General features: G+C 53.4%; 1 protein-coding gene across 6 annotated transcripts in view; it reads right to left on the minus strand.

Annotated features, from left to right (window-relative positions):
• Positions 1 to 19,147, minus strand: part of PRKAG2 (protein kinase AMP-activated non-catalytic subunit gamma 2) — a 305,973-nt gene that overhangs the window by 161,898 nt on the left and 124,928 nt on the right. Inside the window, exon 1 of one of the 6 annotated variants that reach the window (XM_070368930.1) lies at positions 9,924 to 10,389. The exons of the other annotated variants lie outside the window; for them this stretch is intronic. Coding sequence (XP_070225031.1) covers positions 9,924 to 10,017 — 94 coding nt within the window. The 5' untranslated portion in view covers positions 10,018 to 10,389. Of the gene's footprint in view, positions 1 to 9,923; positions 10,390 to 19,147 lie in introns of those variants that run through there. 6 annotated transcript variants of the gene reach the window in all.

A 19,147-nucleotide genomic window follows, 5' to 3' on the forward strand; every position in this document is an offset into this window, starting at 1 on the left:
GGCAGCGTGTGTGTTCAGAACCCACTTGCCATGCGTCCATTGGCCACACTAAGGGTGGGCACGTGGTCATTTGATGGGCCAGCCCTGATGACCAGTGTGGTGGTGGTGGAGGGGGTGGGGAGGAATAGGCAGCACCCGTAAGCTGGTCTGCAGTCACTCACGGGCATTTTCTGAGGCCTGAAGATGGGATGGAGGACCCGGAGGAGACCCACCAGGCACAGACAGCCCTTACCCTGTTCCTCCGGGGCCTGAGCTGCTGGATGTGTCAGATTAGGAGCCATGTGATCTGGACGAGGGGACACCAGCCCCTCCTCCCCTCCGAGCTGGAGGCTGGGGTCTCAGGGCAGGCAGGTTGCTCCCCAGTGGAGTCCGAAACACTTCGAGGTTATGGGCAAAGAGAACAAGTGAGAACTATGGGGGTAGCAGCATCCTGCATTGACTAGATTTTCTTATTTTCTGTGTTCATTATGGTCTGGCATCTGGGGTCTGGCTGACTGGGGAGGCCTGCCCCTCCGGGGTTAGCCCGCCCCTCCCTTTCAGGGAGCCTGCCTTTCATATGCAAATAAGCCAATCCACAGTCCTACTGGGAGGCACCCTCCTGCTGCTGGTCCTTATGCTCTAGAAGGCACTACCACTGCCTGATCATCCCAGGGGCAGGTCCCAGACTACAGACAGCCCCCAGACCCCAGCGCCTGCTGAAATGATTCAGCTAGCCCACCCCAACCCTGCTTGCTCTGCCTGGCCTTGACTCTCCCGCGGAAACCATAATGAAGGCTGCCGCCCACCCTTTCCCCTGGCTTCCTCTACCCCTCCTTCTTCCCCCATGTAGGGAAACCCTGGAGTTTCCCTGCATGGTCCTGCAGGGCATGGGTCGGGGGAGGCTGTGCCCCTTCCTCTTGGGAACTGGGAGTGACCAACAGCCTTTCTGTGGCAACCACTCCTGACCTGTCAGCGTCACGGCACCAGAATAACAATGAAACCGACACTTAAATATACAACTCCCCATCATCTTGGGGCTTCTCTGGTGGTCCAGTGGTTAAGAATCCGCCTGCCAATGCAGGGGATATGGGTTCAATCCCTGATCCGGAAAGATTCCACATGCCAAGGGGCAACTGAGCCCACTTGCCACAGCTACTGAGCCCAACGCCCTGGAGCCTGTGCTCTGCAACAAGAGAGACACCGCAGTGAGAAGCCCGGCACCGTGACCAGAGAGTGGCCCCTGCTCATCGCAGCTAGAGAAAGCCCGTGGGCAGCAACCAAGACCCAGAGCAGCCAAAAATAAACTAGTTAATTAACAAAAAATAAAAATACAGCTCCCCATTGTCTACGCGAGGTGTGTTTCTTTGCTCTGCACTGGCAGACGTGAGAAGGACTCCCCATATCCACACAGACGAAATCTTCTGTCAACAGAAAAGCTGCAAGGGAAAACACGCACTCGACTCTGACTAACAGGGCATTTCTCAGAAGCCCTTGCAGAAGCACAGGCGCCCTGGAATGACTTCCCAGGTAGGCGTGCAGAGGAAGGAAGACAACCAACCCGAGGCCTGAGGCCTGGGGCTCGGAACTCGGCAGGCAGGGGCCTGTCCTCCTTCTCTCAGCCTCGTTTCCCCGCAAAGCCGAGCGTCTCTAGGAGGCAGGGGCTTGGGTTGGGGGCATTTGGAATCTTAAACAAATTCTTTCTTTCTTTTTGTCTGTGCCGGGTCTTCTCTGCTGTTCGGGCTTTTCTTTAGTGGTGGTGAGCGGGGCCTATTCTTTGATGCTTGGGCTTCTCATTGCGGTGGCTTCTCTTGTTTTCGAGCAGAGGCTCCAGGGCGCTCAGGCTTCAGTAGTGATGGCTCCCGGGCTCCAGAGCACAGGCTCAGTAGCTGCGGCCCACGGGCTTAGCTGCTCTGCCGCACATGGGATCTTCCCGGATCAGGGATCGAACCAGTACCTCCTGCACTGGCAGGTGGATTCTTCACCACTGAGCCAAGCAGCGAAGCCCAGGGATTTGGATTACGGACATGAAAGCAGCAGGACAGCTGAACGCAGGCGAGGCTGAGCCCTGGCGGTTTTATCGTTCATCTGCTGTGCATCTGTGAAGTCACTAGGATTAGCTGGTGTGTGCTACCTCTCTCGGCAAAGCCTTGTAGTCATCTGAGCCACCGAAATGCCCTCTGAGCCCTCCACGTGTCTGTCTCAGCAGTGCCCTTGGCCCCGGAGCCCCAGGCGGGGGCCACATCCCTGCTTCCAGCCTGCGTTTGCTGGAGGACCACACCACACCTCCCCGCACAGCTCTGGGGACACCAATCACCCCAGACTCCACGGCCACACACAAGTCTGAGCTGGGGCCTCCCTGGGAGGGGACACACTCCCTCCTGGGGATTATGTCCTGACCACCACCACGGTCAGGAGACACCTGTGGAGGCCAGCAGTCCAGGGCCAAGGGCAGCAGCGGCCCCAGAGGCATCCTGGTGCTTGGGTTCTCGAGAGGGCCGGGACCACGTGTGTTTTCCTTCTCGATCATTAAAGACAAACTAAGAATTGAGGAAAACAGTGGAAGCAGTGGCAGAGTTTATTTTCTTGGGCTCCAAAATCACTACAGACAGTGACTGCAGCCTTGAAATTAAAAGATGCTAGCTCCTTGAAAGGAAAGCTATGACAAACCTAGACAGCATATTAAAAAGCAAAGACATCACTTTGCCAACAAAGGTCCATATAGTCAAAGCTATGGTTTTTCCAGTGGTCATGTATGGATGCGAGAGTTGAACCATAAAGAAAGCTGAGCGCTGAAGAATTGATGCTTTTGAACTGTGGTGCTGGAGAAGACTGTTGAGAGTCCCTTGGACTGCAAGGAGATCCAACCAGTCAATCCTAAAGGAAATCAGTCCTGAATATTCACTGGAAGGACTGATGCTGAAGCTGAAACTCCAATACTTTGACCACCTGATGTGAAGGGCTGACTCATTGGAAAAGACCCTGATGCTGAGAAAGATTGAAGGCAGGAAGAGAAGGGGATGACAGAGGATGAGATTGTTGGACAGTATCACTGATTCAATAGGGATGAGTTTGAGCAAACTCCAGGAGATACTGAAGGACAGGGAAGCCTGGTGTGCTGCAGTCCTTGGGGTTGCAAAGAATCAGGCACGACTCAGCAACTGAAGAACGACAACAAATGAGCTGAGGACAGAAATCACTGTCTCTGTAAATGTCCCAGGTTCTCAATCTGCTCTGGATGCTGGAAGCCCCAGATGCTGCTCTCTTGGGTGCGGAGCCCCCTGGGCCCTTAGACTTACCCTGGACCAGGTCCCAGCGGGAGGGTCTGGGGGACAGAGCAGCAGGTGTCGTCTGACCCCAGCCAGGCTTTCCAGCCCCAAGGCGTCTCCATCACCGAGCGGGGTCACTTTGTGAGGTCCACCCCCTCCCACCTTACTTCTTTCTCCCTTATTCCTCTACTCACTCCACCAGGCTCTGCGATCAGGTCCCACTGTCTTCACACACACCCTCAGTCCTGGAATCACAGACTTGCCATGTCTGGTGTCAAGGCTCTCTGCCCAGAAGCAGCACTCCTCAGAACCACGCCTCCTCCAGGCAGCCAGCGAGCCCTCACTTCACTGTCTCCATCAACACTCGGGCCTTGTTTCTAGAATGTTCCTAGTCTGCCCCCTTGGGGGCTGGGAAAGGAAGGGGCACTGAGAGTGAAGGCTGGTTGCTGCTGTCTCCTCCATCCTCACCTCCAGCCCTGGGAGGGGCACAGCTGGGAAGCAGGCGTGCAGTGAGAACACGCACAGCCCCGCCGCTCCGTGCCCGCCTATCAGGTGCTGACTGGTCCACTGGCCGGTGATCCAGGGCGGCCGCTGGGGCAGATGAAGGTGGAAGTGCTTAACTAGGATTTCCCCGGGGAGTCCCTCGCCTGGGCCCCTGCTTCCACCGATCATCCTTGGATGCTGGGCCAGGGCCGCCACGCAGCGTGGTGACGGCCACACGGAGGAAAACTGGGCAAAGGAAGATGAGCCCTCCCAGCTGGGTTTGGGGTGGGGAGGATGGGCGGGAGGCGGTAAGCCAGCCTCCTCTGACTGACCCCAAATCCCAAACGCCTCCCCAAGACGTTATGGAGTCTGAATCCCCGACCCCACCCTTGCAGACAGGCTGCAGGCTCCCTGGGTCTCCTGTGTGGACGCAGGTTCGGCAGAGAGGCTGGGACCCAGGGCCAGCCGCTCCGGGTGGGCACTGCACCTGCGGAGGGCTAGGGACATAGGCTTATAACCCCCGCTCTGCCCTTACCGTTCCGTGGCCTTGGGCAAGGCCCCAGCCCCAGAGCCCAGCAGTGCTGGCTCAAGCCCCCCAGGGGCTTCATCTCACGCCCCCTCGCCCCTCACCTGCCTCTGTCCCGCTCCTGCTGGGCCCCCGCCTAAGGGCTTTGCCCTGCTTCCTGCCATCCAGTCAATCTGGCCCCTCGGTGCCCCTGGATCCAAGGCTTACCCTCCCCCAGGGCCTGGGCCCACCATCTGTCTGGAAGGACCTGCCTCAGGGTCCACACGGCGCCTCCTTCTGCCCGCTCCGACCCCCTGTCCTGCCCTTTCCCCCACAGCGCTCCCCACGGCCCAGCATCGCAAAGGAAAACTCGCTCGGCTGTCGAACAAGCCAGACACAAGGGAGGAACACCGTGTCATTCCGCTCGTGAGGCACCCGGAGCGGTCACTGGACAGAGGCAGGGAGGGGAAGTTGGGGAGCGCCAGCCCTAGGGGGGCAGACAGAGTGGCCAGCTGTTAAAAGGGACAGAGGTTTGGTTGGAGACGCTGGGAAGTTCTGGACATGCAGGTGGCGATGGTCTGCTCAACAGTGTGAATGAGCTTAAGTCCAGTGAAGAGTACAGGTAATAATGGGTAAGGTGGTAAGTCTTACGTTTCATCTGTTTTGCTGGGCTGTTGGGTTGCTAAGTTGTGTCCGACCCTTTGTGACCCTGGGGACTGTAGCCCGACAGGTTCCTCTGTCCTCCACTATCTCCCGGAGTTAGGCTCAAACTCATGTCCATTGAGTCGGTGATGCTACCTAACCATCTCATCCCCTATTTTACCACAGTTTAAAGAACCACCTCAGTGGCTTGCCCTGGGAGGGCGCACTGGTGTCTGCACCCCCCTGTTGGCACCGCGCAGCTCAGACACTGGCAGAAAGTGAAGCGAAAGTGGAAGTGTTCACTGCTAGGTCGTGCCCAACTCTTTGCGACCCCGTGGACTGTAGCCCGCCTGGCTCCTCTGCCCACAGGACTGGCAGAGCTCTTCTCACCACTGAGCCTGAAAATGGACACCGTTCCTCCATTTTCCCTCCTTCTCTGGAGGCTGGAAATGTTCCATCATGAATAACTAAATACATATATTCGAATGAGTGACCGAATGAATACTGGGCTCTCTCAAGTCCACCCTAGTCTGGACACCGGAAGCTGGGTGGGCAGGCAGGCACCCAGAGCAGCACGGAGATAACAAGGGACTGGGCAGGGAGCAGAGGGTCCCGGGGTGGGGGGATACCGAGGGCGGAGTCAGAACAACAGCCATGCCCGCTGCTGAGGCGACGATGACCCACGGTCCCCGCAGAGGCACAGCCCGCTGCGGGCTCCACTGGCATTAACAGGGGATGAGCGACTGGGACAGGCAGCATTGGGGTGATGCGTGAACCCGGGCAGGAGGAACTTTGGAGTTTTGTTCCAGAAGCGGTTGGACCTTCATCACGAGGAGGGCTAACAGGAGGAGGTGGCTCAGTGGAAAACAAGACTTGTCGGGGGCTCTGGTCTCCAGTGTCCCCTGGACCCCAGCCGCGTGGGGACACAGCCTCCTGACACACCCAGGGGCTTCCTGGCTCTAGTGCTGGCCCTCAGAAGGGGCCTCTTAAGGCTCCGGGCAGCTTTTGTTGACTCACTCCCCTCTCACTACAGAGGGTACAAAAGTTGCTACAGTCAGTTTTCTGAACTGATAAGCAAAATCCTTTCCTAATCTGCCTTTCACATTTTTATTACTATTGCTACATGCTATTTGTCCACATCCTCTGGATCTCTGTTGACCAAAGAGGCCGAAAGTGAAGGCTTAAGTCCAAACCATTGCTGTGTTTGCCTACAGAGTGTGACACCTGCAGCGGGAGGTGCCTACTGAGCTTTGGTAGTGGGGTGGGAGGCTGGGCGGGCCCTAAGCTCTGGGCCAAAAGGGGCACGTTTCTCGTGAATCAGAACCTTCTGGGGCATTTTGTTACCAGGCTTGAAGTGTTTAAAACTCCAGCCGGAGCCACAGGCTTCCAAACAAACATGCCGGCCAGGGGCAAACATACGTGGATTAAGTAACTGTTGATCTGCTGGGGCTTCATTTCCCTCTTGTGGTTGTTCTGGCTGCTCAAGAGCCTAGGAGGGGACTTCCCTGGCAGTCCAGTGGTTAAGAAATCTGCCTTCTAATGCAGGGGATATGGGTTTGATCCCCCGGTCAGAGAACTAAGATCCCATATGTTGCGGGACAACTAAGCCCATGCATGCACAGCAACCCATGCGCCTCAACAAAGACCCCGCACAGCTAAAATTAGAAGAAGAAAAAGAGGCTACAGGGGTGGCTCTGTGTGTGCAATTGTGTGTAACAAAGAAGATGCATGTGCGTGAGGAGCGACCCCACCTTGAAATGGAACAGAGGCTATGGTGAGTGGTGGTTCCTAGAAAAGACTGACGGCGCCACAGAAGCGGCCAAAGAACACACAGAATCGTGCTGACCACCTATGTTCACTTGATGTGGGAAGACGGAGGGTGGGTGAAAGGCAGACATCCTCACAACCCTCATGGAAGCTTTCTTAAAAGAAGAAAGAAGACTTCTCTGAAATTCTTAAGCTCCAGGGTTTCATCAGTGGCTCAGCAGGTAAAGAATCTGAGACACAGAAAATGTGAGTTGGAGATATGGGTTCAATCCCTGGGTCCGGAAAATCCCCTGGGGGAGGAAATGACAACCCACTCCAGGATTCTTGCCTGGAGAATTCCACGGACAGACACAGTCCATGGGGTCGGCTGCAGTTGGACACCACTGGGCACCCACATAAGGATAACTGTAGGGAGGAAAGGGATCGGCTGGAAGGGAATGAAAAGAAAGCAAAGTCCAGAAATAGTGCTGCTGGAGAGCTAGGAGTAGCTGCGGAGGGACCCCACGTCAATCTGCCCCATAACCAGCACGTCTCTAGTGAGAACCTGGGCTGCTTCAAGGCGTCAGGGTTGGAAGATGGATGGAAAGCTTCCTTGGGGACGTGGTCCTTGTCCCTAAGAAGCCCGGAGGTCACTGGATAGGCAGTTGGGATGGTTTCAGATAGGAGTGGTTCAGTCTGGTCTTGGGAGGGGGTAGGTGGCAACTGGGAGGGAGCTGGGAGGATGCTTGGTCCACACACTCTTTTTTTTTTTCTTTTTCATCTGATGTATCCACATCACACATGACTGAGGGGCCAGCACCTGCTGCCTGCCCCTGCTCGACGGCTCTCACACTGGGACTCTGACAAAAGGAAAACTAGATACATGGGCTATATCCCAAATCCCAGAAGAAAGTTCTAGAAGATACTCTGATTTTCCTGACCCTGCGATCAGAGCTGGCATTTGCATGTGAGCACTTGTAAAGCCTGGTCAACATGCAAATATTAGTTTTGATTTCGGAAGCAGAACAGACAGGATGACAGATTTAAAACACAAGGGAGAAACCACTGTCTGGCAAATAACAGGCTTTTTTTTTTTTGCTAATGGGCCCACCCATGCCATTAGCAAAACCAGACTTTTAGTGAAATAACAGGTTTAGACTTAGCTCTATAGTAAATGAATGTTTATCACTTGATTATTTAAAAGAAGAGTCTTCTTTTAAAACCACGTCTAATTAAGCCTGAAGCTGAAGCTCCAGTACTTTGGCCACCTAATTTGAAGAGCCGACTCATTGGAAAGACACTGATGCTGGGATAGATTGAAGGCAGGAGGAGAAGGGGGTGACAGAGGATGAGATGGTTGGATGGCATCACCGACTAGATGGACATGAGTTTGAGTAAGCTCCGGGAGTTGGTGACGGACAAGGAGGCCTGGCGTGCTACATGGGGTCGAAAAGAGTCGGACACGACTGAGCGACTGAACAACAACAATTAAGTCCAGGGTGTCTGTCATCCCCCACCTCCTCCCCTGCCATGTCAGGCTAGGCACTGTTCTCCTCCAGCAATTCACCTTTGCACACGGTGTAGTCAGACACTGCTAATCCCTTCACAAGACTGAAAACTCCCTGAATTTCAGAGCTGCGGTCGCCTTTGCTCATCCTCCTGGGGGTTATCAGTGGCACACAAGGTCCATTAGAAGCTTCCGGAAGTAACTGGCTAAACTGGGTGTAGCAAGCGATGTCGGCACGTTTTCTGTTTACCTTTTTCTTTTCTTACTACAGGCACGGCCTTGGAGATACTGCAGGTTCAGTTTCCAACCCATTGCAATAAAGTGAATATCGGAATGGTGAAGGGAGCCACACGGATTTCGCAGTTTCCAAGTGCATGTATGAGTAATGATCATACAATAATGTAGTAAATATAAACATATTTATATATAAATATAAATACTTATTCCCACTGCTAAAATATAATGCTAGTCATCATCTGACAACACAGGGGAGCCACAAAGCTTCACTTCGTAAAAAAAAAAAGAAAGAAAGAAAAATGCAATGAAATGAGGCATGCCTATATTCTAGGCTTCCCAGTTGGCTCAGTCGGTAAAGAATCTGCCTGCAATGCAGGAGGTGCAGACAGACCCGACTTCGATCCCTGGTTTGGGAAGATCCCCTGGAGGAGGGCATGGCAGCCCACTGCAGCATTCTTGCCTGGAGTAGCCCATGGACAGAGGAGCCTGGTGGGCTACAGTCCATGGGGTCACAGAGTCGGACACAGCTGAAGAGACTGAACACGCACGCATGCCTATATTCCAGTCTCCACGTACTGCCAAGGTGCTTTGCCAAAGTAATTTCCTTACTACACAAAACGATTATTTTTGGCCACTTTCCATGTCGCCTTCTACCCAAGGAACACAATTTAGTGCACCTGTCAGCTTCCCCATCTTTGCTACCACTGGGCTGTGTGAGGGGGCTGCTATTCTGTCTTAGGGGAGAGTGTTCAGGAATACCCATGTTCTGCAAGCAGCAGCCTTCAGGGCAGGCAAACTCCCAATTCTCAGGAAGTCCACCACCTACTTTTGAGCGGGCAGGCCTTAGCCAGGCCCCTGGGAAGCCCTGGCTGCTTTGAAATCCACCTGCCCGACTCCAGCCAGACAGGGTGCCTCCCTCAAACCCGCAGGTCACTGGAAATACTGAAATGTAGATGGTTCACCCCACAAGCACACTGGTCCCGACCCCCTGTACCTGGAGAGGCTACGAGAAGGTCCCAGAAGCCAGGGAGATCACACAGCGAGCTTCTCCCCCGACCCCACCCCCAGCCCCGGGGACAAAAATCAAGGCAGGCGTTAACCCTTCCCTCCCACGTTAACCCTTGACCACCCGATGTCAGCCGTGGGGCCAAGGGGATGAGAGAAGGGCATCCTCTGTGATCTCCGGCGCTGGTTTTCTCTACACACGCACATCTCGTACTTCACAGCCGTCAACATCAGTCCCGGTCCACTCTTACTCGTCCCCAGGCTTCGCTTTCACCGAAATGAACGCCAGTCCCACTGATCACTCAACCTCATCAGGGCCAGTCAGAGAAAATGGCCTGGGGGAAAGCACTGCTGGGCCGTCCGGGACAGTGGGCGGCAGGACTGTCCGTGAGGACACACGTCCCCACCTGTCCCCTCTGCCTGACAGCCGTATCTGCACACAGCTGTCACCTGGGAGGCTGCACGCGTGTGCGCGCGCACACACACACACACACACACTCACACACACTGGCCCTGGAACCAGCAGAGGGCTGGGCAAAGGGAAGGGTCCTACCACAAAGGCCATGGGGCTCCGACTGCCGCCTCCCGGTGCTCCGGCTTGGGTCCTTGCGCTTTCTGTTGCCCCTGAGGCTGCCAAACCGCTTCATGGGGAGCTGGGGGCGCCACGGGAGCCGGGCCAGGCGTGCATGCCAGGACTCGCGGGGGCAGCGTCAGCCCCGGGTGGCCGGGGGCCAGGAGGGGCGCCGCATGGGCTGGCAGACGTGGGGCCAGAGAGCTCAGAGATGCCGCCTGCGCGTGCCGGCCACAGCCTGGGGTCCCCCAGCCAAAGCTGGAGGGGTCGCCTGAGGGGCCAGCAGCTGCTGGACAGGCCAGGTGGTCCTCACCTCTGCACCCAGCCGCCAGGGCCGCGGCAAAGCCGGAGCAGCCGCTGCCCTTAAGTAGGCAAGAAGCTGCCCCGGAAGCCCAGGCAGGTCTGTTTATATAGTTAAGGTCAGCCACACACTCAGGCGCTCGGGGCTTTTTCCTCCTGAAAATGAAAAAAAAAAAAAAAGGGAGGGAAGAAACGAGCTAGGCGATGGGAGGAGGGCAACGCCGGCTGGTCATGTGCAGGTCTGCAGAGGTCCCTTTAAAAAGACTGTAAAAGGAAACCACCCGGTCCAGACAATTCCTGGCACCGGTTGGCCAGAGCGCATTCCCATCCTGACATGACATCACACAACTATTTTGATTCATGTGTTCCAGGGCTCCTTGGGGTCAGCAGGCTCCGGCTGCTTCTCACTGAAGAAGCTGCAGGTCCCCGGGGCTGGAAGTCGCTGAATCTGAGCTCGCGGCTCCCTAAGATGAAAGAAGCAGTGACTGCCTTTGAGGAGGGGACACGGGGTCCCCAGGGACTCACCAGGAGGGTCTTGAGCTCATGTCAGCTTGAACCAGGGGCTTGCTAAGAACTGCAGAATGGCAGAACCCGAGGGGACTTTAGAGATGTGATCCAACCCCTTCCCATGACTGATGGGGAAACCGAGGCTCCAAAAGGGATTTGCTCCAAGTCCTGTAACTATTGGTTAGAATTCCAACTTCCTTGACCCCTAAGCCAAACCCCTGATCTAATAAAAACAAAAAACTTCTAGTGTACATGTGTTTTGCAACTAAAAATAAAACTTTTAAAAAGACAGGAAAATGTTCAATTCCTTTTGCTGACACCTTCCCTAGACTAAAGGGACCTGCCACTAATTAGCTTTGTGACCTTGAAAAAGTCACTCCTCGTCTCTGGTCCCAGTTTCCTCCTCAAACCAAGGTGAGATCTGCTCATGCTAGGAATTCATCTCCTTCCAGAAGTCTGAACATCTAATGGCTCTCTGCCCTGCCTTTTCTTTCTGCTGAGACGGACGGAGATCCAGTGATCAAATCTTTGAGCAGGACGCACTGAAGGGACAGAGGAAATAGGTCTTGCCCTCAAGCTATGTGAAAACGACTCAGAGAGACAAAGAAAAATTATAATACTAATTGCATAATACAGCGAAATGTGCTCAATGGCCAGTGGCCAGAATGAACAGTGTCATCAGCACAAAAGGATAGATGGAGAGGAGCAATCACCTGACCCTGCTTTGAAAGCAGAGCTTGAGTTGGCCTTGAGGGCTGGCGGGTCTGCAGAAGAGAGGAGAGGCCAGGCCCCCATTGCACCTGTGGAGGAACCTACAGGTCACAGAACAAGTTGCAAAACCCACCTCCACTTGGGTTCTCCAGTGCATTCGTGGATTGTTATCTGTGTTAAATACGGTAGCCCAAACTTAAGCTCTGAAAAAGTCTAAGAAGGTAGGTTTCGGAGTTTCATATTTAGATTTTCTCTTTTTAAAAGAGGAAATCTAACTTTTCCCTGGTAGCTTAGCTGGTAAAGAACCCGCCTGCATACAGTGGGAGACCTGGGTTCGATCCCCGGGTTGGGAAGATCCCCTGGAGAAGGGAAAGGCTACCCACTCCAGTATTCTGGCCTGGAGAATTCCATGGACTGTACAGTCCATGGGGTTTCAAAGAGTCGGACATGACTGAGCGACTTTGTTTTTAAAAATATCAATTCAGGGACTTCCCTGCTGGTCCAGTGGCTGAGACTCTGCACTCCCTGTGCAGGGGGCCCAGGTTCTGTCCCTGGTCAGGGAACTGGACTCCATACGCCTCAACTAAAGATCCCATGTGCAGGGGGCCCAGGTTCTACCCCTGGTCAGGGAACTGGACTCCATACGCCTCAACTAAAGATCCCATGTATTTTAAGTAAGACCCAGTCAAGCCAAACAAATAAATAAATATTTTGAAAAATTAAAAAATCAATTCGGCATTAAAAAAAATGGAAATGTTCTTCTGGTTTAAAAATGAAACAAGGCAGAGCTTCCTTAGAAAAGATTGCTAAACAAGAATGCTGGTAAGAAAGAGCCATATTTGATTAAAATAAAAATGAAAGGCTTTGTCTAAAGCAATGCAAGATTCTTTTACTATATGAGAGACTATGTAGAAGATGAAAACACTTCAGGGTTTAGCGACTGAAAGGGAAGAATGAGTTTAAATTCGTGTGGGAAATGGGGACATCCAGTGGTTCTGTTCATAGTTTATACAGCCGTTCACGCACCAAGTAGTCATTAAACCTCTACCAAACAAGCAGGACAGATATTGATGGAGGGGATTAGTGCTACGAAAAATTCAAAGACATTCCTGTCCTCTAAGAATTATATTTTAATTAGTAAGATAATAAATACTGTTTGGGGAGTGCCTACCATATGTCAGTTGGAGTGGTGAATATGAATTTATTTCATCATTCCCAGAAACCTATGGGGCAAGGGTTACTAACACCATTTTACTTAAAGTTGAATAACTCTTACTGTGCCGTCTGCAGAGACAGGGATGGACCCAGAGACTCTCATACAGAGTGAAGTCAGAAAAACACATATTGTATATTAACACATACATGTGGAATCTAGAAAAATGGTAGAGATGAACTTATTTGCAAAGCAGAAATAGAGACACAGATATAGAGAACAAATGTATGGGTACCAAGGGGGCAAGGGGGCGTGGAATGGATTGGGAGATTGTGATTGCCATATATATACTATCGATACTACAGAAAGCTGAGCACTGAAGAAATGATGCTTTTGAACTGTGTTGTTGGAGAAGACTCTTGAGAGTCCCTTGGACAGCAAGGAGATCCCACCAGTCCATCCTAAAGGAAATCAGTCCTGAATATTCATTGGGAGGACTGATGCTGAAGCTCCAGTACTTTGGCCACCTGATGCAAAGAACTGACTCATTGGAAAAGACCCTGATGCTGGGAAAGACTGAAGACAGGAGGAGAAGGGGTGGCAGAGGATGAGATGGTTGGATGGCATCACTGACTCAATGGACATGAGTTTGAGCAAACTCCGGGAGTTGGTGAAGGACAGAGGAGCCTGGCATGCTGCGGTCCATGGGGTCTCAGAGTTGGACACGACTGAGCGACTGAACAACAACAACATATAATAGATGACTAATGAGAAACTATTGTAGGCACCGGGAACTCTACTCAGTGCTCTGTGGTGACCTAAATGGGAAGGAAATCCGAAAAAGAGAAGACACACGTGTACGTAGAGCTGATTCGCTTCGCTGTGCAGCAGAAACTAACAACATTGCAAAGCAACTATGCTCAATAAAGAAAATAAAGCTGAGCAAGTCTCTGCAGGGCCAGAGCCCACTGCTGCTGCCCAGCTCTGGGCTCCATCCCCTCTGGATTCGCCCAGTAGGAACGTCTGACGCCTTCGGAGAGGAGAGTCAGGACATGCAGCGCAGGCAGGGTGGAGGAAAGAATCCCTGGGTCCTTCGTGGTCACGGTTCTGTTACTGAGATGGCTACAGAATATTCTGAAAAGACACAGTAGAACCGGCCTGATCGAGCAATAAGTTGTTTGAGGCCCAGAACAGTTCTCTGTCCCACAGGATGGACCCTGGGGAGCTCTGGATGGACGGAGCTGGGGAGCGGGTTAAATGCAGCTCTAAGACGAGCCTGGGAGATGAGAAAGGATTGGGAAGCCTGGCGTGCTGCAGTCCATGGGGTCGCACGGAGTCAGACACAACTGAGCGACTGAACAACAATAACAAAACAAATGATGCCAGACACGACGACCTTGACTACGGATACAAGGCCCCGGCGAGACCTGGACTTCACTGACATGTACCTTTGATCTCACTCAAAATGCTCTTCCCGGGGTCAGCTTCACCCAAGAGCAGAGAAGGCTGTGGCGACACTGGACTTCCAGGGGTGGAGACGCAGGGCGTGCGGGAAATGCTGGGGTGGGGTGGGGGCAGGGAGGACTGAACTGTAGGGTCTGCCACTTGCTGTGGTGCAGACCTCCCGCCTTGGTCCATTTCAGGGCACCGATGGGCACGGATGGGCTTGCAGAATTCCCAGACATTTTACAATCGGCTCTCTTACCACTGTGTCTCCCTGTTCGATTCGTATTTGCCTGAAATTCCTTAACTTGGGACAATACTTTTGCACAACTGAGATGAGTGCAGATACAGGAGATGAGGCGACACTCAGGTTGCAGGTTGAGTGACGAGGACACTTCCTTCAGGACATCTGACCTCGGGGCTGTGGGCGGTGACCACTGTCAGGAAGACCAAACACCCCTTTGTCACGGTTTCCGCAGCTGATGGTCCCAAATGAACAAGAGGTGAAGCCCCTTCACGCGATCGTGATTCAGCCGGCAAGAACACATCCTCATGGAATGCTTTCCGCACTTGGGGGATTTTTTAAAGGGAAGGGCTGAAAAAGAAGGAACCAGTGGCTTCCAAGATGGGACTGTGTTTATTTCATTTGGCCCCACCGCGCGGCACTTGGATACCTTTGTTTCCTGACTGGGGACCGAACCCACTCTTCCTGCAGCAGAAGTGTGGGATCTTAACCACTGGGTCACCAGGGAAGTCCCAAAAAGTGTGTTTAAAATGTATTGCTGGAGCATATTATACAAATCACTTTCTTGGCTGGTGCTATACCCGGAAGCCTGGAATAGGACCATGTAATGAGGGCAGTTTTCAAACTGTGGGGCTGGACAAGACTCTTAAGGGTCCCTTGGACAGCAAGGAAATCCAACTAGTCCATCCTAAAGGAGATCAGTCCTGGGTGTTCATTGGAAGGACTGATGCTGAAGCTGAAGCTCCAATACTTCGGCCACCTGATGTGAAGAGCTGACTCATTGGAAATAACACTGATGGTGGGGAAGATTGGGGGCAGGAGGAGAAGGGGGTGACCAGGGATGAGATGGTTGGATGGCATCACTGACTCGATGGACATGAGTTTGAGTGAACTCCGGGAGAGTAGAACACCACTCAGCACTCAGAGCAGGCTCCACCACCGAGGGAGGTTCAGGCCTTGAACATTTCTCATTTCTCCTTACTGTTATTATTGCGTGACAGCTGGGAATCCAGGGGAGGGTGGACTGCTCCTCGGGGAGCCTGGCAGGCCTGGCTTTCTGATGGGGGTGGGGACAGTGGGCCTGTCTCCACGGCCACTGTCTCTGTAGTCAGGGCCTTCAGCTGCACATGCTGGGGATGGGCAGGTGGAGAGGCCAAAGGATGCTGAGCATCGACCACAGTGTCAACACGGCCAGTTGACAAGTTCTGCCGGGGCTCCGGCAGGAAGCCCAGGGTGGATGCCTTTACCGGGCAGAGCTGCCTCCTGGTTCGGCGTCTGTCCCCTGTGCTGTGGGAACGGGCCTCCCGGGCCAGCAGCCGACCCCTGGGCGGAGCCTGTTTACTCCGTTCACCGAGACGGTCACCGGAGGCCTGGATGAGAGGCTGGGGTGGGGGGGCTGAGACCCCGTGCAGACCTGTCCTGCATGTCACCCCCATGTCCAGACACACCCTCACCTTGGGCCCCGGTCCAGGCCTGCAGGGGTGGGCTGCCGGCAGGCAGGTGCACCCCGTGCAGACCACGGCCTTCCCAAAGTGTTCCTCAGCCACGCCGTGAGGCGGGGAGGCCGGCCCTCACAACTCGATTTAAGAAGCAAAACACGTGGAGGTTCAGAGAAGCGAAACGATTTGCCCAAGATTCCCCCTGGGGACCAGTGGCACAGCTGGGCTGGCACCCTGCCGATTTGCTCCCCCGAGACCTGGGTTCGATCCCTGGGTTGGGAAGATACCCTGGAGAAGGGAAAGGCTAACCACTCCAGCATTCTGGCCTAGAGAATTCCACGGGCTGTATAGTCCATGGGGTCGGACGTGAGTGAGCGACTTCAGTCTTTCATCTCATGGCATTCGGGACCCCTTCACCCACCCCGCCCTGCCGGGCTGCCTCTTCTGGGTTCGATGTTGGAAAAGGAAAGGCAGACAGACCCACTGCCACTGCACTCAGAAGCTTTGCGGGTCACGTGGTGGTACCTGAAAAGCACAGGACCCCTGAGAGGCCGCGGGCCAAACCAAACCCCAGTTATATAAGAGGCTCTTGGGGCTGGGGGGGCCTCGGAGCGGCGGGCTGCTCGCCTGGGAGCACAGAGTTGCTGGCGCTCTCCGGCTGGTTGCAAAATACCGTGTCGGATTTCATGGAAAGTTCTAAAGGTCACCGCGGCACTTGACTCTGAGTGAGACTGTGTGTCACCTCCCCGGGGCTTCCTTTCCTCGTCCCCAGAGCTGTTTGTGAGGCCGAGGCTCCCGGGCGACCATCCCCGCCCCAACTCGGGCGCCCACGTGTCGCCCAGCACGCCCACCGTCACATACACCTCTCGGCTCCTCCCGGAACTCTGAGCGACAAGAGGGTGATTTTTCTGGCAAAGTCAAACCACCTCAACTTGGAATAGTTCAAGTCACGCCAGTGGCATCTAAGCCCAGTGACATCTGGGGTAGCTTGATTTAAACAAATACCGAAAAGGACAGAAAAAAGCAAACACCAATGGCAGTCGTGATTTTTAGCACGCCAAAGTACAGCACCCCAACAGTAGGGAATCCCCGGGTGATCTTAAAATCTAATGCCCCACGGAAGGACCCAGTGTGTGCCTCACTGAATCCCTTCTCATGGGCCCTGTAGTCCCCCGGGGGTCTCTCGCCAGGCCAAAGGCTCTGATGGCGCCAAAGACAAGAGCTGATGCGATTTGCTCTGACTCCAGCTTTCAAATTGGCCCCAGGGTGAACCCCAGACTCAAGGTCACAGAGCAAGGCTTGCAAACACCAGATTCCATAGGGTCTTAGAGGTCGAGCGTCTGGCTTTTCTGTTTACTTCTTCCTCTAAGTTATGTCTTAGGGAGGTCAGAGGGCTACCGGAATGTGTAAAACCCTTGTGCAAGGGTGAAGACCAGTGAACTCACAGGCTCGGCAGAAAGCCAGACTGTGGTCCACCCGGCCCCTCGTCTCCCAGGCAACCAGGCACTGTCTCCACTTTCTGGAATCCAGGGCTTTCAGGAGAAATTTGACAAGTGTGGCCATGGTAAAGAATCTGTCCTCAGCCAATGCAGGAGACACAAGAGAGGCAGGTGCGATCTCTGGGTCAGGAAGATCCCCTGGAGAAGGGCAGGGCTACCCACTTCAGTATCCTTGCCTGGAGAATCCCATGGACAGAGGAGCCTGGCGGGCTACAGTCCAGGGGGTCACAAAGAGTCGGACAGAACTGAAGCAACTTGAGCACGTAGGAAAGCCCCTCCTGCTTCGGCACTTCCTTCAGCTGGAAACCACTAGCTTAGAATATGAGGCCTGGGTGGAGATTTGCCTTGAGCTGTCCCTTCTGAATCGTGACATATATTCCCCAACGAGACGATACACAGAAAGGTTCATGAGACTTGAGTCAGACACCACAGCAACGCAGTTACCGGCGTCAGTTCTGAGCCGCTGTTTCTTCTCCCTCATTTCTCCCATAAGAAAAAAAAAATCACAATACAGCCTGAGCCCATGTCACAGGGTTTTAAAGTAGGAAAAACACCCTGTCAGCCCCCGAGCATTTTAAACACCAAACAGCACTGTCAGGACCTTAACCCAACCCAGAGGGCTGTCACGTGCCTCACAGGGTGTCACCTGGAGGGCCCGGCTTGGAGGCCACCTCTGCTTGGCGGCAGCTGGCGCAGGGCTGGCTGCCCGGGCTCTGCACAGGGCACAGTGTGGGGCACTTGGACTTGGACTGGGAGCACCACGTGTCTGCACTTCCTCTTCCAGCTGAACTGAGTCAGAGGTGCTCGCACAGAAACCCCACTCACGAGCCAAAGGCACTGCACTTCTCGAATGGGGAGCCAAGGGACTTTCCTCCTGATCATTTACTCGTTTCAAACAACACGCATAAAGAACCCCGGTTTCTTAGCAGCAAGTTTCGATCAGGGAGAGCCTGGGTGCTGTTCAAGGCAAAACTCCACCGCAAAGCATGCAGCGGGAACGTGGAAGGAAGGACCGGGGGCAGGGTGGCCGGAAGTTCAGTCTTCCCTTGGTACCCCAGCAGTTAAGACTCCGCTTCCGACGCAGAGGGTGCAGGTTCGATCCCCGGTCAGGGAACTGAGATCCCACGTGTCACGCGGCAGAAGTTACCAAAAAAAGTCCTTCAGTCCATAAGTCTACACACACACAGTCTTCACACCTCAGGGGCAGTGGGATGCATCCATCCCAGGGAATCTGGTCAAGACCCCAGGTCGTCAATAAAGAGTGAGATGATATTTAGTATTTTTCAAATAAGAAAACTGCAAAGTGTCTCATGCACCAAACACTTGAAAAATGCAGGTTTGGGTGCTCAAAGGCTTACGTTTCTGATGTCTAGGAAGTTCATTTCCGTGGCTGGTTCATTTCTCGAGGTTGACCAAATATTTTTAAAAATCCTATAATTTAGATCGTTTGTTGATTCAGAAGGGCCTCACCCCCAGTGAATCAGATCTTACCATAATCACTGACATCTCTCACCTCAAATCCCGCTGACGGCATCATTCTCCTTGGGGGCAATATTGTCTCTAAGAGGGTGAAAACTGGCTTAGGGGTGGTGGGGGGACAGACTCTTTTCATATATAAAGCATAGTTTCATGCAACACATAAATAATATGTGGTACATCTGTTTTATTAAAATTGTAAAGGGGTGATTAAAATGCCTAAAAAGATTTCTGAGGGGGTGATAAAAAGAAAAGATTGAGTAATTAAAAAAAAAAGGAGAACAGAGGGAAATTGAGGTAGATGTGGGGAAGACAGTATTCATTCCCCATTGTGATAAGACCGCAGGCAAGGTTTGCCACCAGTAAACGGTACAAGAGTTGAAGATGGACATAATTTAAAGAGGTCCTTTATGAGGTTTTAGAGGAGTGGGGCT

Source organism: Bos mutus, chromosome 4 (assembly GCF_027580195.1).
Source record: "Bos mutus isolate GX-2022 chromosome 4, NWIPB_WYAK_1.1, whole genome shotgun sequence".
Lineage (NCBI taxonomy): Eukaryota > Metazoa > Chordata > Mammalia > Artiodactyla > Bovidae > Bos > Bos mutus.